Below are 23,988 nucleotides of genomic sequence, written 5' to 3' on the forward strand. Positions count from 1 at the left end.
TGGTAATACTGCTACACATAAGCATGGTTTTTATGCTTTATCTACTTATTTCCTCGTGCCAATATAATACAATTATGTAGGCTACTGTAGGCTCCCTTTACTATAGAAGCCTCTGATTTTTACGGAGTATCCTTGATGCTGTAATCCAGCCCTAGAAACAACAACTCCCATGATGTCTTTGAAAAAAAGGAGGGAAACTGTTAATCTCTTCCAGGTAGTGCAGAGAGAGAGCTGGTGTGCTCCAATTTGCAGAGAGGAGCCAGACTGCTGGTATGGAGCTTTTTTCCAGTCTAGGAGCTGCTGCTGGAAGCTAGAGTCTGCTGCTGAGAGCCTGCTGGGACTCTGATTTAGCAGGCTGCTTCAGAGGCTGTTGGTGATTGCCCCTGAAGGGGAGAGACTCTGGCTATGAAGGGCCCGCACAGGAGTAACTGTAAGTAACTGTGGCTGTTTGAGGAAGTGCTGCCTTGGCCTGAGGACAGAAGACAAACATTGGATCCGTAGAGAGGCAGAGTGATCTGGTCAGTGAACCAGAGCTGCTGGCATTTGCTGCTCCAGTGTTAGAGGGATTTTGCAGTTGTTGCCTGCTTGGACTGACACATACAGAACCTGCACAGTGCAGTCTCCACTCCAGCTGCAAATCTTCAAGTGTGCCCATGCAAGCAAGTGCACACTCTCGGGTGGGATAAATGGTGGCAGTGTAAATGCCACTTAGACCAGTTTCATTTATTTCAGTGTACTTTGTTAACTGATTTTATTCAATTTTAGTCTGTTAAACTCTGTTTCTTTAAGTGGTTACATAAAGGTGTGTTAATTCTAATTTAATCAGTCAGATGTATATTATTTATATTTGTTGTTTTGGAGTTAAATCCAGATTATTACTAGAATAAATTTATTCCTGGAGGTTCTCAAGGCACACCATTAAGTATGTGGAGGGGCCAGCCAAGTGGCCACTGTATATTCCCTTAGAAGCAAGGGACTATAGGAAAGGGATAAATAGGGGATCCCCAACTATCCAACATCACCACTGGGATATTCAGGATCTCCTTTAATATTAAGGATATTAATTAAAAACATTAGGCACCCAAGTGAGCATTGCCTGCTCCCAAGTAACCCAGGGAAGAAAGAGAGGATTATACGTATATTGGGTATACCCGCAGTAATACATTATTAAGCATTACAAGTGCTGTTCCATTTATTTGCCTTTGTGAAATAAAAATAAAGAGACCCACTCACTACAATATTGACCTTCTGTGACTAGACAAATTCTCTGGTTTGGCACGGATCAGATCCCCTGGGTGCCTGAATAGAGATGTTTAACCTGTATATGTAACCAATTACAGGTAATAAAAATGGGATGTTATACTAATTCACTTTTAAATACAGTGTTTTATAATATAAAATAATTCCAATAATCTTTGTGGTCCTTACCCTAACTTTTATACATATATGTAGTTTTTCTCCTCCACATGAGTATCAGCATGGTTTGAAACCATAATCCAAAGCAAAGTTCTCCATTTCAGCTAAAAAACTAAGTGGTAGGAGGAAAGCAAGCTGTTATCTGTATACGGACTAGCCCTACAGGGAGATACCACATACATGTAGTCAGTGGGTTACAAAAATGGAAGGGTGGATATCAGGGTAACTGGTTTTCATTCCTGGCTCTGGAAGCAGACTGTGGTGAAACAGTTGGAGACAAAATAACCTAATGAAACAATGTCCTTGTGTGACGGGCCGGCAGCAGCCCGCACTCACGCTGACAGGCGGACAGCGCCTGCTCTGGCAATCGCCGCGAGGAGGGCTGCACCGGGGGCAGCCAGCCCGGAAGGGCAGCCCCGCGAGCCCCCGGGGCATGGGGACTGGGTGGTGGGGGCTGACGCAGGGGGGCCGGGCGAATGCGCCGCCTGCCTGAGCCACGGGGGCGGGGCCTCCACCTGAACGCCCCGCCGGCAGGATGCCGGGCGTGGGGGCAGGTCCGAGGACGCAGCCTCTGGCGGGAGGCTCAAAAGCAGCCTCCAAGGGAGCCAGAGGAGGGGGAAGCGGTCAAGGCGGTTCCTCCCTGTGCGGTGGCAACGGACAACCCCCTCACCAGGGGAGTGACCAGGAGAACACCGGCGGAACACCCAGGAGGAGGTAAGGGATGGCGCACCGGAGGAGGAGGCAGCAAACGGGAGGGTGGCTAGGAAGCAGCCCGGGGCAAGGCCATTTTGGAGGCCGTGGGCTGACGCGTTACGGGGTGGGACCCCGTCAGCTGGGTGAGGGTGTTCACCCGAACCCTTAGGGCCCCGGTGGAGCGGGCGGGCCCGGGTCCCCCTAGCCCTCAGGCTGCCCTGGAAAGGCCTCTGGCAAGCCAGGTGGGAGAAGTAAAGGAAAAGAAAGGAGACACGAACAACAAGCAGACAGAGTCAGCGAAGGTAAACTGAAGCTCCCGGGACTAGCAGCTGAGAATCGGGGGCTCGCTGAGCACCTTCCGCCCTAGGGTCGGGTCTGGACGACTGCTCGCGCCCAGTCTTAGGGTCCGTACAGCTGAGACTGGGGGCTTGCTAGGCCGGGGTCCTGCTCGCTGGAGAGGCTCCGGATTCGCGCCCGGACAAAACCTGTCACACCTTGCTAGACATTGTGCTCTGGGGGGAAAAGGGTGAGCCTCTACCACTTCAGCTAAAGAACGACATCTCTTCGTATGGATGCCGTAATGAAAACATTAATGCGGTTGGTTTATCCACAAAACCATCCCGTCCTTAGGATGGTTCAAGGCAGCTGCCTCAGACCCCATGCTTAGAGAAGCCCAGTGGTGGCTTCCTCAACCATCCTCTGGTGGGACCCAGAGGGTTACCCGGGGGGCCTGGCTTTGGGAGGCAGCAGAGATCAGGCCCCCCGCACTCACTAAGGCAGCTGGAATGAACCAGCAGCCTGCTCCACTCTGTCTTGCTATCCATCTCCCAGCCTGCTATACTATGTTTCAAAGCAGAAGGAAGCAGAGTACCCCAGTCCTATGGTGCTCCACTTCCTGCCACTGCAATGAAGCTACGTGCAGTGGGCAGGGAGGTGGGTGGCAGCTTGGAGCAGGGCAGGCTGCCAGATTGCTCCAGATTTTGCTGCTGTGGTGAGTGCAGGTGACCTGCCCCTTACTGCTGGCCCTGCATCAGGCCTCCCTGGTAATCCTCCATCTTGCATCTCTCGAGGGAAGGGTCTTTGTGTAAGGGGTAGCAGGAAGAGTAGCAGGGGTGGGGACTGGGAGAAGGAGTGGAGTGGGGGAGATCAAAGATGGGACAGGGTCTGCAGGAGGGGTGTTGCTTGGACTCCATGCTGCCCTAGGGATGGCCCTGTTTACCCATAACATCATGGCAGTGGCTTTCAAACTTTTTTTCTTATGACCCATTTAAAGAAAATTGTTAATTCTCACAACCACACATAATTATATCTTTTGACTAGAGTGCAGGCTCCAGAGTAGGGCCAGGGATGAGAGGTTTGAGGTGGAGAAGGAGGTTCCAGGCTAGAGAGAGGGTGGGGCAGAGGGATTCAGTGTGAGAGAGCGGGCTCTGGACTGAGGCAGGAGAGTAGGGTGCAGGGTGTGTGGGTTACATCTGGGGATGCAGGCTCTAGAATGGGGTTGAGGCTGTTTGCGGAGTGGCTCTGGGCTGGGGGAGGAGCTCCAGGCTGGGATAGGGGGTTGGTGCGTGGGTGCAGGTTTATCTCTGGTAGGCATCCTGCCTGTCTTGGCACCACAGACTGTGCTGCGCCCTGGAAGCAGCCAGCAGCAGGTCCAGTTCCTAGGTGGAGGTGCTCAAGCAGCTCTGTGCTGTGCTCTTGCTTACAAGCACCAGTCAATGGGAGTGTACAGCCAGTGCTGTTGCCTAGGAGCCAGACCTGTAGCTGGCTGCTTCTGGGTGCAGTGACATCTGCAGTGCTAGGACACGCAGGAAGCCTACCTTAGCACTTCCTCTGCTCACCTGCTCACCCTACAGAAAGGTGACCCAGTGCCTAACATTCTGTAACCCAGGACTGGGTCATGACTCGGAGTTTGAAAACTACTACACTACGATACAAAGCCACATTGCATTAATATTAGTTACACAAGCACCTGATTTCACAATTTCCTTCTGGAAAACAATTTTCCGAATTGGATAAACTTAACTGTTATATTAGAGACCTGTGTTTCATTCTCTGCCTGAAGTAGACTAGTGTAAGCTTCCAGGTATTTGTGAAAATGGTGAAGGACACTTATCCTCCTGAATGGTATGAAATCTTGGCATATAATAAAAGTTAAGAAGGACTCAGGAACAATAACAGCAGTCACTGGAGGTGTTAAGACTAGAACTCAAGCTCTTGGAGATTAAAAGTTTCATGAACCTTCCACTAAATTATAAAAGGTAAGTAGGGAGGTTCTCTCTCACAGACACTGCTTCCTAAAAACAATCACATCAAGGTTGAAAATGTTTACATCAGCATGCGAATGCCTGCAGAAGGGGACAAATTTTCATTACTCATGATACATTAATGAGACTAGGAAACACTGTTAAATTTTAACAACTTTTGAATTAAGCACCATTTTGACCTAAACAGATTTACTCATCTCAATAGTCCCAATGAAGATAAGCAGAAAACTTGCATGAAGATGAAAAGTAAAATATGTTTTCTGTAGTTAAATGTATCTGTACTTTATTCTTGAGGGAATTCTGTGCCAAAACATTGAAACATATTGTGCCAAAAATTGAAATGTTCTGTGCTTAATATTTTAAAATTCTGCATTTTTATTTGCAGTTTTTGTAATTTTTCAATGCAGAATTCCCTCAAGAGTATTTTCCTCACCTCAGGGTTCTGTGGCACAATCTGGGTGTGAGTAGCATGGCGGGGAGTCTGGGTTCGGGAGAAAGGGAGGAATCAGTATGCAGGGGTTTGAGTGCAGAGGAATGGGACTCTGCAAGTGAAGGGGCAAGGTGAAGATGGTCAGGGCTCAGTAGTTGGTGGGGAGAGTGGGATTTGGTGAGAATGGGGGGTCAAGATGATCCTGATGTGGGTGGAGCCTCAGTGGAGGTATAGGGTGCTGTGAAGGGCAGTGAGTCTTGGTATGCAGGGGTCTCCTGACACAGAATGGGCTTGGTGGGGGGGACCAGGTGAATGGATGGGGTCACTGTACAGGGAATTGCTCCATCTGTCTGCCCAACCATCATGCATCTGAAATGCCACCTTGTACCTGAAGCCTCCCAAGGCACAGCCCCCTACCCTACAGTGCAGAATATCCTACAGCCATGGTAAATTTCTGGGGCTTGATCTGACTCACCCCTGCTGCTCTGTGCAGGGAAGGGGGAAGGGAACTCTAATTATTTTTCTTGCTCTTTTCTGGACCTTCTCCAATTTCTCCACATCTTCTTTGAAATGTGGTACCTAGAACTGGACACAATATTCCAATTAAGGATGTTAAATTGTGGTTAATTGACTAGTCGAGTAGTCGGTGGAATTTCCACTGACTACTCGACTAGTCAATAGGCACTTCCGCATTCCTCCTTTGAAATGCTGGGGCTCCTTTGTACATTTCAAAGGAGGAATGCGGAACTCTGCGTACAGCTTGGGGCCAGCGGGAAGTCCCACTGACACCCGGGCTGCACATGGGTGCCTGCTTTGAAATGTACAAGAGTCCTCAGTGGGGCCTCTTGTGCATTTCAAAGTCATGGAGCCTGGGGTCAGCAGGGACTCAGAGTCCCCTGATGGCCCCGGGCTCCATGCTGCGCTGCATACTATGTGGAGCCTGGGGTCAGCTGGGGAACCCGGGTTCTAAGGCTTCCCCTTTGAAACATGCAGGCAGCGTTTCAAAGGAGCAGCCACCACACAGCTGATCCCAGACATTTCTGGGGAAATACCGCGTGGAACCTGGAGTCAGCTGGGGAGTCCCCAGTTGACCCTGGGCTCTGCTGAAATGCCGTGGGGAGCCTAGGATCAGTTGGGAGGCCCCAGCCGACCCCAAGCTCCATGGTGCTTTGGCGTTTTAAAGAGGCAGCGCCACACAGCTGAGCCGGGGATCAGCTGTGCAGTGCTGCCGCTTTGAAACGCCACCCCAGACACTGGGGAAATGTCAGTCAGAACCCGGGGTTAACTGGGGAGTCCCCAGCTGACCCTGAGCTCCACAGTGCTTTAGCATTTTCAAGGGCAGCAGCTGCCCCTTTGAAATGCTGCATTGGGGTTTCAAAGTGGCAGCGTTGCACAGTTGATCCCCGGCTCAGCTGTGAAGCACTGCCGATTTGAAGTACCCCTCTCCCCCACACTTTGCTGCCTCTATATTATATTATAGAGGGAGCAAAGGGGGTGGGGGTAATTGACTAGACGACAGATGCTTATCAGACACTTGACTAGTCCTTAATATCCTTAACTCCAATTGAGGCCTAATATGCGCAGAGTAAAGTAGAAGAATTACTTCTTGTATTTTGCTCACAACACTCCTGTTAATGCATCCCAGGATCATGTTTGCTTTTTTTGCAACAGTGTCACACTATTGACTCACGTTTAGGTTGTGGTCTACTATAACCCCTAGATTCCTTATAGCAGTACTCCTTCCTAGTCAGTCACTTCCCATTCTGTGTGAAACTGATTGTTCCTTCCTAAGTGGAGTACTTTGCATTTGTCCTCATTAAATGTCACCATGTTTATCTCAGACCACTGTTGCATAAAAAAGCCTCCGCCTGAGATTACTTAATTTATATACATGGATTTTCTAAAGCTACACCAAACTGTACGGTCTAAGGTTTAAAATGCAACTTGTGATCCTTGTCAATCTTTGTAATCTGTGTAACTCTCATAAACTTACTGTAAGCTGCAACTTTGTAATCTTTGTAACTCTCAGCCACCTTGCTTGTAACTTTCCCTAAGATGCATTCTCCCCTAGGTGAATGGAGAAAGAGTGTGAAAGTGTGTTTGAAGAAGGCTTGGAACAATGGAGCACATTTCAATGAGTCATCACAGTATGGGCATGCTCCCTGCTGGATAAAGGGAAGTCTGGGCATGCTCCCTGCTGGATAAAGGGAGGTCTGGGCATGCTCCCTGATGACGAGGTGAATGAGTCGCAGGAGCCATTCAGACACTATAAAAGGAGAAGTAGCACATGTGAGACTCTCTCTTTTTCCTTCCCCTGCTCCTGAGAAGCTCCTCTCCAGTGTCTCTCCTCCTGACCAGCTTCCCCAGCCATGATGAGCAGACAAACCCTCCAGGATCCACATGTCGTGGCTTCATCTGCAACCCATATGTCTGTGTAAGTGTGTGATTGCCTGAGGTCAGGAATGAATGGGTGTGAATGAGTGAATGAATGGAGGGGTGTGTGCTTGCTTGCGTGCGTGCGAGAGCGAGCGAGCGTTCTATCTCCTTTAGTTTAAACCTTGGGTGGCTGCTTTCTTGTCTTTAGTTTTACCTAGTGAAAATAAACCCATACTAGAGTAACCCTGGGTGGTCTCCAGTGAGAATATTTTTGGGGTAACAACCACTTCTTTCATTTGTCCAGATCATTTTGAATTATGACCCTATCCTCCAAAGCAGTTGTAAACCCTCCCAGCTTGTTATCATCTGCAACCTTAATACATGTACTATCTATACTGTCATCTAAATCGTTGATGAAGATATTCAACAGAACTGGTCCCAAAACAGACCTCTGCAGAACCCCACTTGTTATGCCCTTTCAGCATGACTGTGAACCGTTAATAACTGCTCTCTGAGAATGGTTATCTAGCCAGTTATGCACTCACCTTACAGTAGCCCCATCTTAATTGTATTTGCCTAGTTTACTGATAAGAAAGTCAACCTTCTGAAATAAAAAACTGTCTCCAATGCAGTCCAAGAATTTATTGGATATTCTGTGCCCCGCTGTGTTAGCCTCCCAACAGATGTCTGGATGGTTGAAGTCCTGCATCACCACCAAATCCTGCACTTTGGATAATTTTGTGAGTTGTTTAGAAAAAGCCTCATTACCCTTATGTCCATCTCCACCTCAGTCCAAGTGTAAACATTTTATTATATATAAGGAAACTCCCCCCCTCCCCCCTCCCTGAGTAAGCTGTACCCTTCTATGCTAATATTTCAATTATATGTATTATCCTACCAGGTCTCCCCAGCAGACCAGGGGCACCGGGAGCAAAGCCGCAGCGGCGGCGGGGTGCCGCGCCTCCCCGGCTTTGCCAGAGCAAAGCCTCAGAGGCGCGGGACCCCTCCGCCTCCCCGGCTTTGCTCCCGGTGCCTCTGGTCTGCTGGGGACCATCTCCAGCAGACCAGGGACACCGGGAGCAAAGCCGCAGCGGCGGCGGAGTCCCACGCCTCCCTGGCTTTGCTCCAGGTGTCCCTGGTCTGCTGGAGACGGTCCCCAGCAGACCAGGGGCACCCGGAGCAGCTTTTCTCGCCCCAGAGGTTGAGGTGGCAGGACCACTGCGCTCTGGGCGGTCCTGCTGCCTGCGAGCTCCGGGGCGAGAAAGCCCCGTTTGTAAGTGTGGATCCGACATAAGTCGGATCCGCGTAACTCGGGGACTGCCTGTATAGGCATTTGAGATACTGATTTGATTTTCCCTCCCAATTCTGCCTTGTCCCTCCTTTATCTCTGCTGTTACAGCCCATGCTCCCTCCCATGAGGGAATGAGCAGTGGCTTCTCTCTGCTTCCCCATAGAAATTTCGAGGGGTGGAGAAGCAGTAATATTTTTTCAGGAGAGCTGCAGGTATGTGGAATTTCCCTAGAAGTAATATTTGTATTAAATAATCTTTGCATTAGACAGGCAGTTTAAAATTTCCAATTTATTTAAATCCAAATAATTTAAACTTGTTTTTTAGTTCACTGGAGTTAGGAACAAATGTTCATGCTTAGTGATATTCTGTGATCTAGTACAAAAACTAAAGGTTCATAATCACCTTTAGTTTTTGCACCCTAAACTGGCCATTAGGATTGCATCTGAGAAAGGCGGATAAGAGTGACTTACTTAAAACGGGGGGAAAAAAGGGCCTTTTTCCTCTCTGTAGTATGCGTGTTAATAGCTGTGAAAATAAGAGTTTCACAGTGTTATAAATCCAGAACATAGTGCTGCAGCAGAATTAGAACAAGAAAGGGCAATTTATTCTCCTCACTCTTTTAAATAAGAATGGAATCCAAATCAGAAGCAACTCCTTAGATGTCAGACCTTTGCATCACTAGTACAGACTGATGTCTTCCCTTTCTTGTAGCACTGGAATTGGAATTTTGTAACTAATAAGTCAGTTATAATAAATGTATGTTATAGTAAAAGTTTGGATTAAATTTATATACACTATGTAGGCATCAGATAAGTAGCATTGTTAACTTAGCTCCAGTTCTGTTTGATATTAGCATGTTAAAGTGAAGGGATGGAATATTGTAATACATAGTGATGTTAGTGTTAGTAAGGCCTTGTAGTAGATAGAAAGAAGTTTAATGTTGAAAGACTTTATAACTTTGTTAAAGTGACTTAGAAGTACTCCTTTGTTCCATTGTTTGTGCGAATGAGAGAGAGAATGTTTTAGGATAGATAAGTGTGAAGGCCACTGCATGCTCAAATGGTCAGAGGAGGGGCTGAAGACTCAGAAGCACCAAATAATTATCAACTAAGTGAAAGAACTCAGAAGACACAAACTACTGGGGCATACTGAGGAACCCTGAAGCTAAAGGCAAGCACCCCTTGATAGGGAACCAATCACAACTTTTGCCGGAAAGACAACACCCCGGAGGGGTTGTCAGCATACTGATATCAGATGACTGTGAGAACAACTTTCTCCCAATAAGCACATGTTGTAGGAAGATTGATTGTGATGCTAAATGGCTGATTAAGGCCTGCCAAGGCAAAATGCATAGACTTGCATGGAAGGAAAATCCTATAAAAGATGGGGTGCCTTGTATGGTTCTTTGGGTTCTGTCCTGCTAAGATCAAGAGTAGGAGGGGCATCAGTCCAGACTGACATGAACCTGGCTCCTACCATGCACCTGACCTATATGGCTAATAGGCTGGGCTGAGCAACAGACTGGTAACTATTCCAGCAGCGCACGCGCATGTAAATCTATATGCTAATTTGTTATATTGTCAATAAATGCGGCATGTTGCCTTATCCCCCTGAAAAAGATCCTGTGTGCTTCTTATAAGCATAACACCTACCCCACATCATCTTAATTGCAGTAGACCCAGATGCCCTTGCCCAAAAATATCTCTTCTGGTTTTGATTCTACTAGCAGGAAGTGATCCAAAAGTGGGAACAATTCTGAATGGATATGTTCTATACCATATCCTTTTAATCAGAGTGCATCTGTATTATACACAAGGACATTATTTAAGAGATTATTTTTCAGTGAGTTAAATATTTTGGTAAGATACTGAAAAAGTAATTTCAGTTTCCACGCTGGGATGGAAAAATCAAACCTTTTAAAAATTAAAATGTTTCAGGTTCAATTAGTAACAATGCAATGCAGATTATTTTTGCAGTTAATCATATGCTGAATTAAGGTAAATGCATCATCAGTTGGATCTGGAATGAATGCTCCCTCATGCTGGGGAGAGAGAGGGGGAGAGGTGGCGTGCCATGGTCTGGGGCAATGTGGAGGGCTGGCTACCCCTTGCCCCAACCCTTCTGTTCAAGGTCCTGCCCCTTCTGGGAACACAGAGCTGGGTCCCTCCCCAGCTTGTCCAGCATCCCTGGGTGTGATAGAGAGAGGAGACAGATAATTCCACATCTAAGGAAGAATGATCAAGTGGTTAGAAGACTAGGCTTGGGTAAAGGAGACCCAGGTTCAATTCTTTGTTCTGCCATAGGTTTCCTATGTAATCTTAGGTCTTTTTTCCATGACACAAATAATCACCTATAAAATAGCACTCTTTTCTGCTGAACAGGGCTATTAATGCAGTGCTCATACTGTATAATTTGGCCAAGTAAGGACAGAACTCCATGGGTCAGATAAGTTTCCCTTTCAGGATGGTCAAGAAGAATGAAATTGAAGGCAATTTATTTGGTTTAATCTTTAACACTGGAATTGTTAAAAGAGCCTAAAGGTGTTTGTCACCCAACGCCCACTGAAACTATTTTAGGCTCCTTTGACAATCCCAGTCTTAAAGATAATCTCTGATTATATTTCAACAGATACTAGTTAACTTTTTATGGCCAAAGGAAAAGGTTAATATAATTTACAGTTGGAAAATATTCAATTTTTTATACCACGGTTACAAGGATTATTATTATAGTTCAGTAAATAATTATTCATATCACCATCACTCTTCCCAACCACACAAGTGATTCAAGTAACAAACAGTACTTCAAAAATCAACACCAGATTATTTCCCAATATAATATATTGTCACTAGATGGCAATAGATTGCACTGACTCACTTCAGGAGAAACCCAGATTTTCTTTGTTTATTAATTACATCGGAAAACAAAAAGCTTCAAAACTGAATGATACATTTTACAATGAGTAAAAAGGTGAAAAATATTCCTTTAGAAATGTATTACATACAACTGATATCTCTTACAGATATCTGAAGCAGTGTATAATTAGTTTTCTCAAAAACACTTAACCTCAATCATTATTTGAAGAAATAATTTGTTGTCAATTCAAGCAGAAGGCAAAAATGGAATATCTGTATTGTTTGTTATTCAGATTGTTTTAACATTTAGGAAAATTTAAAACAAAAAATAAACAAGAAGCCATTTTACCTCTCTCGGAGGGTTTGTGACATATACAGTTCACATTCTGTCATAATTTTTATGGCAATATGACTTATGTTTGACTGTTACTCTAAAAAAGTCTGACTCTGATAAGGCAGTTCTTGAAAGTTATATGCATCATGGGAAAACACATGCAACATATTCAAGGGTGTGTTTAATACCCAGAATGGCTATGTTGGGGATTCAATGGCAATATATATTGTCATGTGGGAAATCAGAATTCTGGAAATCATCTTGGAATTCTAGTTTTCTAGATTGAGAATTATAATACAGATGATGAATACATTTGTTTTTAGAGAAATCCAGGAAGAATGAGTTGTAGTGCTCTTGAAACAACAAAATCAGAAACAATGATGGCCAGCCTAAAAGTTGGGAGTTCACTTCTTTATCTGGATATTTTTATACTCCAGTTTAGCTTTAAATTTGGGATGGAATCTCAGTGGGTTTTTTTTCATCTATATTTCAAAAAGGAGAGTTTCTTGAAAACTGTTTCTCAGGAATCTTATTCAAAACAAAGATTTGTTTGTTTTAAAGACAGAATGTAGCTTCCTTCTGACCACTCAGATTGACTGTGCTATTTTTATTCATGTAAGAGAATTGTGCTGATTTCACTCTATTCTGAATATGTATTTCCATCTCCTGGGATCCTCATAAGAATAGAATGCTATATTTTAAGGCAGTTTCGGGGAACCTGACACTTCCATACCTGTATATTATTTGAGATATTATTTCACTGTTAAAAATACCAAGAAAAGAAGCCTTATAGAAAGCCAACTTCAGGAATGATGTTGGGCAACTAGGATCATAAAAATGGCCATCCTGGGTCAGACCAATGGTCCATCTGGTGCAGTATCCTGACTACAGACAGTGGCCAATGCCAGGTGCTTCACAAGTCTAAGGCCGGGGTTGGCAATAATTTTTCGTAGGGGGTCACTCAAAGTTTTTGTTGAATGGTCAAGCACCGCACTTTTCTATGTAGGAAGTGCGTGGTCTAGGATGGAGGCTGGGTACAGAAGGGTGCATGGGTAAGGGACTGGGGTGCAGGAGACTGTGTGGTATCTGAGAGGGTATTTGGGTGAAGGTAGGGGTTATGACCTGGGGCAGAGGAATGGGGTGCAGAGTCTGGGAGGGTACTTAGGTGCAGGACAGGATTCTGGCCCGAGGGAAGGGACTAGGAGTGGGTACAGAGTCTGCGAGGGAGTTGTAACCTGGGGCAGCGGGGGTGCAGAGGATTTGGAAGGTGACTTGGGGGAGGGAATTGGGGTGAGGGAGGAGCAGGAGTGCCAGAGGTAGGCTCTGGCTGAGAGGAACTTACCTAAGCATCTCCTGGCCTGCAGCACCCCCAAGGCAGCTGGGCTCTCTGCCTGCTACAGACCCAGACCGCTTGAAAATACATGCTGTTCCCTCCACATGGCTCTCAACTCCAGGTAGGGGAAGAGGCTTGTGCTGCCCCTGGCTCCCAGGCCAATCTCTCAGCTGCGACTGCCTGGGTGTTTCCAGCCAATAGGAGCTGAAGATTGGACTGAGGGCAGGGAGATCAGACAAAGCTTCCCCCCTCCCTGCAGAGCAGAGAAACATAAGGACTGCACTTTAAACCGTGGCAGCCGCTGCCTGAGAATCCTGGCAAGGTGGCCTGCAGGCCAGATCCAGTGGCTTGGCGGGCTGGATCTGGCCCCTGGGTGGTATTTTGCCTAGTCCTGGGCTAAGGAAACCCAGAGCATGGGATTGCATCCATGACAATCTTGGCTATACCCATTGATAGAGCTATCCTTCAGTAACTTATCGAATACTTTTTTGAATAATTACAGTTTTGGCCTTCACAACATCCCCAGCGATGCTGTAAAGGTCAAAACTATAACAAGGTTCAACACTAGGAATATGGAGATGTTCAGAGCCTGGTCTGCGAGAAATTATACTGCTGACAATGTTATGGTAGGGCTTTTGATGTTAACTGATCCATAAAGCAAGCTTAAGATCTGGGTTGAGGCAGTCCATAGCTCTTGCCACAAGCTTAGCATGGTGGCATCCCTATTCCCAGAGCAATAAGGTCTAGTTTAGAAGAAATTTGTTGTTCCCTCTTTCTGAATGCAAGAAGCTAAGAATGTTGCACAAATTGGAGTAGGATGGCTTACAAGAGGGGGAAGAACAGACAAAAAACAGCCTACTCCTCTCAGACTGTTCCTTCTTTTGCATCTATTTGAAACTCCAGGATCAGAATCTTGCTACACAGATATATAGACAAGGCAGAAGATACACTTGGATGTTTCTAATCTGTCACACACAAAGCCTACAGTATGATTACTGTGTGTAACTAGAGTAACATTCATAGTACATAGCTTGAGAAAGACAGCATATAATTGGCTTTAATTACAGTATTTAGTTAAGTGTTTGAAAAATTCAATTTAAAAATGCAAATTCTGTATTGTTATTGCATGTGCTCTGAAATGATTTCAGGAAAAATAAGTGGAGAGACGGTCCTGAAGAACACTGCTGCATGTGGTTATCTATTAAATAAGTAATTACTAAGTCTAATTAATTCTTCACTAAGCTAAATCTTATACAGTCAAAAGTCTTCCCCTATCTATGCACCAATAATTCTCTTGCACTTTCTCTGTCATTCTATTCTAGTATGTACGGTAACTCTGCAGTTATTGCCACCCACGTACCTTCATCATTAGCAGACAGTTTGCCATGGAGTACATCACCCGGCCTAGACGTGACCTCCACAGCTCAACAGAGGCTACAAAATAAGAGCATATTGTGAATGTGCACAAATAAATTAGAGGTTCTTTCTAGTCATCAATTATTGGTCCTATGAATTCTGATTTAAAAGATCTTCCTTGTTAACATCAGTGGGATTTAGCATAGAATTTTTAATTCTTTGCCACACCGCACTGTCAGCCAGAAAATACTGCCTCTCTCAGAGGGACTAGTTTGACTGATTTTAGGAACAGAGTATATGCATAAATGATGCAACAGACAATTTCTCTGCTTTAGTTCAGGCAACATATTAAATACTAAAAGAAGCCACACATTTTTTTAATATTAGAACAAAAATAGATAGAACATCAAAATAATTACCACCATCAGCATACAACTGTGTAATTCATGGGATTAAATTTAATAAACTAAAAATACAAACATAGCTAAAAATCTCATCTCAAAGCCAGAATATACAGGGTCAGAGCTCACTAAGTCGGGGGATATTTGTGTTTGCCTCTGGCTTAGTGATAAGGTGGAAAAATCTACTGATCTTTTCTGTCTGCTTTGCGCTCTGGAGTGTGCAGGTTTGGCAGCAGCAGCAGATTTCTCATTCTCTTGGTTTGAGAAAGATTCATGATGCTGCAAGAGAAAAGTTCAAATAGATCCTTATTTATCCACTGTTACAGGGACCACAGCTCAATAAAGCCCTGAAAATCTGTGGATATCTGCTTTATATCTGCTGACCATGTTTGTGGATCATGGGCTGTATGGATCAGAACGAGAAATAAAATTGGTCTTCTGTCGCTCAAAAATAGAACTTAGGGCTATTAATTTGGTACATGATTGATTTTGAATTAATTATTTGAAATCAAGTATTATGGCTTATCCTGACAATCAACTCTCAAAATCACTGCACTGAGGTTGGAGAGACAGGAAAACAAAACAGGGGTTTGCAATACAAAAGTGCAACCCACTGTCTGTTCTTTGGCAGGAATAAAGGGGTCTGTTATAAAAAAAACCATGAAGGTTACAGAGTTAATTTTTTGTAATGATTTACTAATGCCATTACAATTAATAAAACCATGGTGAGACAGGTACAAAATATAACTGTTCTAAGTGCATTAAAAATTGAATGCAGTTTTGTCTCCAAGATTGGACCTGGTATTTAATTTATAATAGCTTCCTCAGTAATAGCCCTTATATCATTCAGCAGTACGAAGTCATATTTTAGATATTTTCCACCCCAAGTTCATCTAAAATATGTGGTGACATTACTGAAGAGTGCCTTGCATACAGTGAGAGGACATTTTACCCCATGTTTCCTACCCTTTGTTTCTTTCTGAGCCCACAGCAGAAACAAGGCAGTGTTTAGTAACTCTTTATTATTCCAAATTATGATAACATACTATTTTTGAAGCAATTTTACGTTTGTAAAGTGCATATCCTGATTTTTTTTATGCTTATGCTAAGTTGCTAAATGGTAATATAAAAAAAAATCAGGGGTTACATTAGGCATGTAACAGTGTAGTCGATTAACCAATAAGCAAAAGCTTATAGGTTAATGCTAGAGACAACACGTATTTCCCCCCCCCCCCTTACACCCATTGTCAGTAAATTTTTAGCAGGCTTGTACAGAGTCTGGACCTACTCCTGTTGTGGCTCTGCATTTAAAGTGTATTAAGAGCCAGGCAGGCAGCCCGGCTCAGTTCCGATTTGTGCCAGGTCCAGGAGCTCAGACCACCCCGCACTCCGGACAGGGGCTACTGCCACTCTGCACTGCTGATTTTTAAACTGGCTCCTCTCACAGACCAGCTCCCACTTGGCATCCCATGCTGCTGCCTCTGATACAGAGGCAGCAGCATGGAGTGGCAGTGGGCTTCTTGGGTGTGCAGCCAGAGAGCACTAGCTGCTGGCTCCTCCCCTGGGGACTACAGAATAGTCAAGTAACCAATAAGAATTCATGAGGTTAATTGACTATTCAATTTACCGTTATTAAATATCCCTAGGTTACATTAGTCTGAGGTCAAGTTAGTTGATTAAACCATCATGTAGCTTGTATCATATTTCAAATGTATTTAAAAAAGGAACACATTTGATTATAGCTTATTGTTTTGTGTTGTGTCATAACTTGGTTAGAAAGAACATTTCCTGTTGTTGCTGGCACTATTGAGATATGTATGTTCTAGCCAGGACAGGCACAGAGCAAAGTAAAATCAGCAGCTAATGAGAACTTTCAAATATGCTGGAAATTGTTACCTTGTTGTCTGCGTGCATTTCTACAGCTCCTCAATACACAGCAGACACTGAGCAGTTACAGCTCAGGCTCAGTAAGTCATAAGGCTAAACAAATATGCAAGATGTATTAAAAGGACACTCAGGAGGGATTCTTATTGCTAGAAGCAAGACATTAAAGAATGACATGTAAAAACAAAAAATAGAAACCCAACACCTGATGATTATTATCTGTATGTCGGTAGTAGAAATAACTCACTTTGCAAGCCTTTGCTGCCACACTATCCTTCTGAACATTCCTTCTTAATGGCTATTAATTTAGGCTTTGATTGCACAATGGATCTTCCCGTCACAAACGGCGTCAAGCAAGGGTGCGTGCTGACACCGACCCTGTTCAGCATAATGTTTTCAGCCATGCTGTCAGACGCCTTTCAGAACAGTTCCTTAGGAATCAGACTGAGATAAAGGACTGATGGGAAACTGTTTAACCTGCAAAGATTCCAGGCTGTCACCAAGATAAAGGAGACTGTGCTACGAGACCTCCTTTTTGCTGACGACTGTGCCCTGAATGCTGGATCAGAGCAGGAAATGCAAGCCAGCATGGACAAATTCGCAGCAGCATGCGACAACTTTGGCCTTCTCATCAACACAAAGAAAACCGAAGTGATGCACCAGCCAGCTCCGAAAGCTCAACATCAAGAGCCCACCATCACAGTGAAGGGACAAAAGCTGCAAGCAGTGGACCAATTTACATATCTTGGCAGCACCCTCTCCCACGCAGTGACAATTGACATCGAGGTCAACTGCAGAGTCGCCAAGGCAAGCTCTGCATTCGGCAGACTGCTGACCAAAGTGTGGGACCGCCATGGAATAAGCCTTGCTACAAAGCTTAAAGTCTATCGAGCAGTAGTCTTAACTACCCTGATGTATGCCAGTGAGACTTGGACTGTATACAGGAGGCCATGCTAGGCAACTGAACCACTTCCACACGATTTGCCTCCGCAGACTTCTGAGGATCCGGTAGCAGGATAAGGTGCCAGACACAGAAGTCCTTTCTAGAGCAGGCCTGCCGTCAGTTTACACCCTGCTGAGGAAAGCCCAGACACGCTGGGCAGGCCATGTTGCAAGGATGCCAGATCATCGCATCCCTAAACAGCTCTTCTATGGTGAGCTGTTTCAAGGGAAGCGATTGCATGAGGGACAAAAGAAGCGATACAAGGATACGGTTAAAGCCTCTCTCAAGTCCCTGGATATTGACACCACCTCCTGGGAGACCCTGGCACAAGACCGATCGACATGGCACACGCTGATCTACCAAGGCTGTCAAACATCTGAAGCCAGAAGGACAACCATAGCACAAGAGAAGCGAGCACTCCGTAAAGCCAGAGTTGCAAAAGCTGCAACAGTGATGCCCACACATGTCTGCCCGACATGTGGCTGAACATTCCGTGCCCGTATCGGCCTTATCAGCCATTTGCGACACACCGTGGACAGTCCACAACCCGTTAGATGTCAAGGTCCTCTTCGAATACGATGGACGAAAAACAACCCTTCTGAACATTCCTTCTTAATGGCTATTAATTTAGGCTTTGATTGTACAATGGCTCTATGCTCTGAACCGCTATTCATTTCAATGGGAATTCTGTGCGTGGTGCAGATGCAGACTTAGTTCCTTATAGGAAACAAACATGCTGCCAAGCAAATGGTGCAGAGCTAAATCTCTCCTCCTACTGAACAATTTGAAAATGTGATGTTTTGCTCCACACTAGAGAAGATGCATGTAATGGGCTGGTTGGTACAGCACCTACTCACACTGGCAATAAGGAAATTTCTCCCCAGACATAATCAATTATGGTTGTCTTTAGCCACAGTTAAAAAGGTTTGTTTCAGCTACATTTTGCACAGAAATATGAAGCTTCCTGCAGTGGCGGGGGCAAGTAGGGAACAGAGCTGTCAGGCAAGAGCAGCCAACAGTCCCTGCAAGCATCCCCAGGGCCCTTTGGCAGTGTTAGGCAGTCAGTTGTACTACAAACACAGCAGCATCTCTCCCAGCTGCTCAGCAACTCCCTCCCCTGGTTCTTGCTGACTGCCTCTTTTCTAGCTCTGGGGATGGGACTAGTACGTAGCTAGGAAGAAAGCTCTGTAGTATATGATGAAAAGCAGTAAGCCTTTCAGAGGGGAGGGTGGAAATTGGCAAGATTTGGGGAAAGTGAGGAGGGAATCCATGCAGGAGAAAAGCCAAGGTGTGGAAAAAAAGTGAAAACCTATGACGGGAACCAGGTACGGGGGAGGGAAGAGAGAGAACACAGAGCTGGATAAAAAGAGAAGGAGCTGGATTTTTTCAAATATTCTAAGAAAATGGGATGTGTTGGGTGGGGACCGTGTGTAAATTTTTGTGAATGATTAAGTATTCCTCTCTGCTCTTTTGCCTTTTCCTTCTCATAAAAAAGTAAATTTACTATTTACCAGAATGCAAGTATCTGGCTGCTAGGTGCTTCCACATGCCCCTTGTTCACCTTAATAAGCCTTAAGCTTATTTTAAAATTTGTCTAAAGCAAAATTTCACATTGGTTGGCAACAATATCCATACAAACTGATTTATTCTCTTCCCACCCCTATGGCAGACACTGATTTCCAAGACACTGTATAGGAAAAGTTTCCTAAGGAAATGTTAACCAGGTTAATCACAGTTGTTGGCAGTTGCAGAAAGGCTTCTGGCTTCTCATGATAGCATTTTACATGCTCACCAGGCATGGTGAGGGGTTCATCTGCCCCATTAGAGTGCCTAAACACTCACATCAGGTAAAATTTTAAGGAGCACTTAAATGACTTAGATGCTTACATCCCATTTTTCAAAGAAGATAACGAGGGCTTCTACTTTGAAGAACAAAATACCTAGCCCATGCATGATGATCCCCTCAGTCCCATGCAACTTGAAAGCTGGCAGAATGTACTGAGCAACCTTACAGATTTATTGGAACAGATACCTCAAGGAAAGGACAATGAAAGTGGCAACTCTATAAGAGTGACCTAGGCTTGGCTCCACAAAGGGACTGTAACTCTCAGCATTGTAATGTTTAACTTGTAGGCACTTTGAAAATCCACAGAGCCTAAATTAAGCTTCTAGAATCCTTATATAAGACATGATGAGAGATAGGCATCTAAGAATGGGGTTCACAAATGTGGCATATTTGGCAGAGAGCCATCTAAGCTAGCCAATGGAAGAGGCTGACAAGAGGGTTGTGTCATAAGATGCACTCCCCTGACAAACCTAGGTACCTAAGTCAGGGAGACGCCTACATCTGCTTGCAATCCCTAGGCTGGGAACCCTCTCTGCTGTCAGATGACTCAAGCTCCTAAATAATACTTGCAAGATATGCTGCAGGTGGTGATGGTACCTCCCTTATAATTTTTAGTTCACTGGTTAGAACACTTACCCAGGATGTGAAAAACTTGGGTTCAAATCCTCTTTTTAATGGGGCAAAAGAGTTTAAGGAGGGGCCTTGCACCTCTCACAAAAGTGCTCTAGCTGTGGAGTTAAGGGATAGTTTGATGTCAGGTTCCCTCAGTCTCTCCTGTTGAAACTGTTCCATGTATACATATTAACATAGTCAGAGCCAGAGAGAGAAAGTCTGAATGAGAGTAGGCTACTGGTTAGGGTACCCTAGGCTACTGATTAGGGTACCCACCTGCGATGTGGGAGATTCAGGGTCCAATCCACCTGCTCCAATCACTGTTTCATGATCAATCCAACTTCATTACAGGTTGAACCTCTGTAATCCGGATTTCCCTAGTCTAGCAACAGCCTTGGTTTGGCATCATCAGTAACCCTGTGAGAGCACTCATGGGACAAACTGGTGGACCAGGGTCAAGAGTGTTTCCAGACTAGAAGGCCAGGAGAAAGCAGAGCCTTGGGCAGGCACTGACTGCTCCTGGTCTCGCAAATTCCCTGGTTTGGGACTGATCAGGGGTCAAGAGTACCAGACCAGGGAGGTCTGACCTGTAGGAGACATTAAGGGTACTCCACATCATAATATCCTTTAGCTCAGGGGTGGGCAATAATTTTTAGTGAGGGGCCACTCCAAGATTTTGGAAAGTGGTCAAGGGCCGCACTTTTCTGTGGAGAGGGAACGGGGGGTCTAGGGTGGAGGTTGGGTTCAGAAGGGCACATGGGGTCAAGGACTAGGGTGGAGGAGATGGTGTGGGGTCTGAAGGAAGGAGTTGTGACCTGGGGCAGGGGAATGGGGTGCAGGGTCTGGGAGGGTACTTGGGTGTAGGAGAGGTTTCTGGGGGAGGGTGTAGGAAGGGGTACAGGGTCTGGGAGGCAGTTGTGACTTGGGGCAAGGGGGGTGCAGAAGGTTTGGAAAGTGACTTGGGAAAAGGAGTTGGGATGGAGGTGCCAGAGGTAGGCTCTGGCTGGGAGACACTTACCTAAGCATCTCGTGGCCTGCAGCACCCCCAAGGCAGCCTGGGCTCCCTGCCTGCTGCGCCTCCAGAGCATTGAAAATGCAGCCTGCTCCCTCCACCTGGCTCTCAGCTCTGGGATGGGGAAAGGCTTGCACCGCCTCTATCCCCCAGGTCAATCTCTTAGCTTCCATTGGCTGGCTGTTTCTGGCCAAGAGGAGCTGAGGATTGGGCTGGAGGTGGGGAGATCACATGAAGTCTCCTCCTTCCTCCAGGGCAGAGAGTCACACAGAGCAGCTCTGCATTTAACTCGTTATTATTCCGAATTAAATAAGGAGGGGCGTCTGTGGGCCAGATCCGGTAGCTCGGTGGGCCGAATCCAGCCTTCGAGAGGTATCTTGTCCACCCTTGCCTTAGCTCAATGGTTAGAGTACATTTTTGAGATGTATGAGACCCTTGTTTGCATTCAGTATCCCAATCAAACAGAGAGGGATTGAACCTAGGTCTCCCACATGCCAGGCAAGTGTTCTAATGTTATAAGAGAGCACCACCACTTTCCCCCTCCTAGAAGCATCACCATCTAGTAAGCATGCGCTCAGTACACTTAACAGACTGGGCCCAGCAAGAGAGAGACATTTCTACCAACTATATTCCGCTAATTGGAGGCTCCTTCTGGGGATTAGATATCTGGATGCCATGAGTGAGGAGTTGTACACATGCACTGAGGCAAAATCTTTGGTGTCTTGGGAACTTTTAAAGCAAACATTTAAGTGTCATGTGAATTTAAGGTTAGGTGGCAGCTAAACAAAGTTTTACAGATTATAGTAGAGTTTAGGCACCTAAAGTCTCTTTGGGATGCTATTGCCCAGATCTTCATGTATCATTTTCAGTGAGTCTTAGGCTCTTAAATGCCTAAGACATTTTATAAAATGTTCTCTCTCATCTTTACCTATGTTTTTCCTTTTCTCCATTCCCTCCCACCCCATGTGCTTAAAGTTACTATAAGACTGTGAAAAACAAAGATTATAAGGGAAAAAGGAATACTGCTATCAGGATTCTCAAAACTCACTCCTCTTTCTTCTTGCCTTATGATCTTGAATAAATAAGTTAATTAAAGGAAAAGGATAAAGGAAAATATCTCCCATAAATGTTAAATCAAAATTGGTTAATGAAAGCAAAAGACCATCAAATTAATATAATCTGCTGGGACCAATAGGGAAGGAGGGAAAATTTGGATCTAAAGAAGTTTTTCAAACTTCAAGGGAGAAGATTAATGGCAGCAATGAGCCTCTTCACACAGAATGCCCACCTGCTTTATCTCCAATACCTCAGAAATGCATTGTTTTACCCGGACACCCGTCACTATGAATGGCAGCCATGTTCTTTGGTTCTTCAAATTACAAAGGAGATTTGATTTAATGCATCAATTTGATCGAAATAAATGTGAAATGAATTCCAGCAAATAAAAGTACAAAGTGTATCATTTCAGAGTCCGAAGAGATTATAATTGACAAAAATACTTTAACAACTTTGGGCAGTCTTGTGAAAACTTTTGGCATACCTGGGCAAGTGATACAAATACAAGGCCATGAAAAGAAATTTAAAGAATACCTACCTTGTCTGTTCTCTTGCGTAATGTTAATCATACTTCCATCTTCTGCTAAGCCATGCTCCAAATTTTCTAATATCTGTTGCAATTAAAAAAAAAAAAGAGTTTAAACAGGCATTCTGAAATTAGGCAGCATTTTACATTATATAAAAGTTATCTATAGTTCTCGTAGTCTGCATGTAAATCGATTCCAACAGGAGTGTTTCACATGGACAAATTTCTAAATCACTGATTATTACTATAGCCAGGTCACTCATGAACAGAGAGTCTTTGTATTGTAGTGCTGATCTCAGAGCTCAGGTTGAAGACACTCACAAAGCATTACAAGACAGCATACACCAGGAACATATGCATTTTGTTAAACAAAATATCAAATATGCTCCAAAGGTCAGTGATTATTAGTTCTTGCAAAAATGTCAAACTGATTCCAGAAGAGCAGAGGATTTTTAAAAATGAATTTTTATGTATCACATATATTCATTGATGCTGTATTTTTAAAAGAATTTGCCCTCTTTGTTTTTAATAATAATCCTTCTAACTCTCATTCCATTTCTTTCCCAGAGTTGGCTTTTGTTGCTGTTTTTTTATTTATTAGAGATTTTAAATAATGTAAGCTAGGAAATGAGTGGAAAATTATGTTTGTTGGATTATCTGTAGAATGAATATGTATAACTATTAGAGCTTGTGGCTTAAAATGTCAAAACTTTGAAAATATATCCTAGAGTTTCATTTGTAATGTAAGCCAGTCCCACTATGTCATATTCAAATACCTCTCTGACTCCTGAAGATCACCTGATTTTTGCTGCTTCCCATTCTCTCATCCACTGCATTTCAGTTTCATCTTATTTGTCACAGTAGATTGAATGGAACTCCCTTAAGAGCCTGTTAAGCCATTTACTCTTTAATTAGCTGCTAGGTTTAGTTTATCAGCAACATAGAAGGCACTCCCTCTCCTGGGGGCTGAGTGCACTGCCTATGTAGTCCTTTCAGCTCCTACCACTTAAAAGAGAGATTATTTACACTCAAAATATGCTCCTTGCTTTCCAAACAATAAAAAATAGGGTACATTTTTTAAAAGAAATCAGCTGACCCTATAGCTTACGTTCTATTTTTAAAAGTATGTTAGACCTTAAGAGCCTTTTGAAAATAGGATGCTGTTCCTAGATTCTTTATAGGGTACGCCATCTTTGGTAATGACTTTGGATTACTCTTTAGTAGACAAGTGTCTGATAAATATTTCAAGCCTTGATCTAAACTTTATTTCTATAGTAAATTAAAAGGATGCTGCAACCTGCAGGAGAGAAGTTAAAGTATGGCTTTTTCTTACCTATCACACACCTGTAAGAGGATTGGCATT

General features: G+C 44.4%; 1 protein-coding gene across 1 annotated transcript in view; it reads right to left on the reverse strand.

Annotated features, from left to right (window-relative positions):
- The window catches only part of TRAPPC12 (trafficking protein particle complex subunit 12), a 111,963-nt gene that overhangs the window by 24,308 nt on the left and 63,667 nt on the right, over positions 1 to 23,988 (reverse strand). The window contains exons 7-8 of the mRNA XM_075923543.1: positions 22,638 to 22,710; positions 14,350 to 14,423 (exon numbers count right to left, since the gene is read on the reverse strand). Coding sequence (XP_075779658.1) covers positions 14,350 to 14,423; positions 22,638 to 22,710 — 147 coding nt within the window. The remainder of the gene's footprint in view (positions 1 to 14,349; positions 14,424 to 22,637; positions 22,711 to 23,988) is intronic.

Source organism: Pelodiscus sinensis, chromosome 3, assembly GCF_049634645.1.
Source record: "Pelodiscus sinensis isolate JC-2024 chromosome 3, ASM4963464v1, whole genome shotgun sequence".
Classification (NCBI taxonomy): Eukaryota; Metazoa; Chordata; order Testudines; family Trionychidae; genus Pelodiscus; species Pelodiscus sinensis.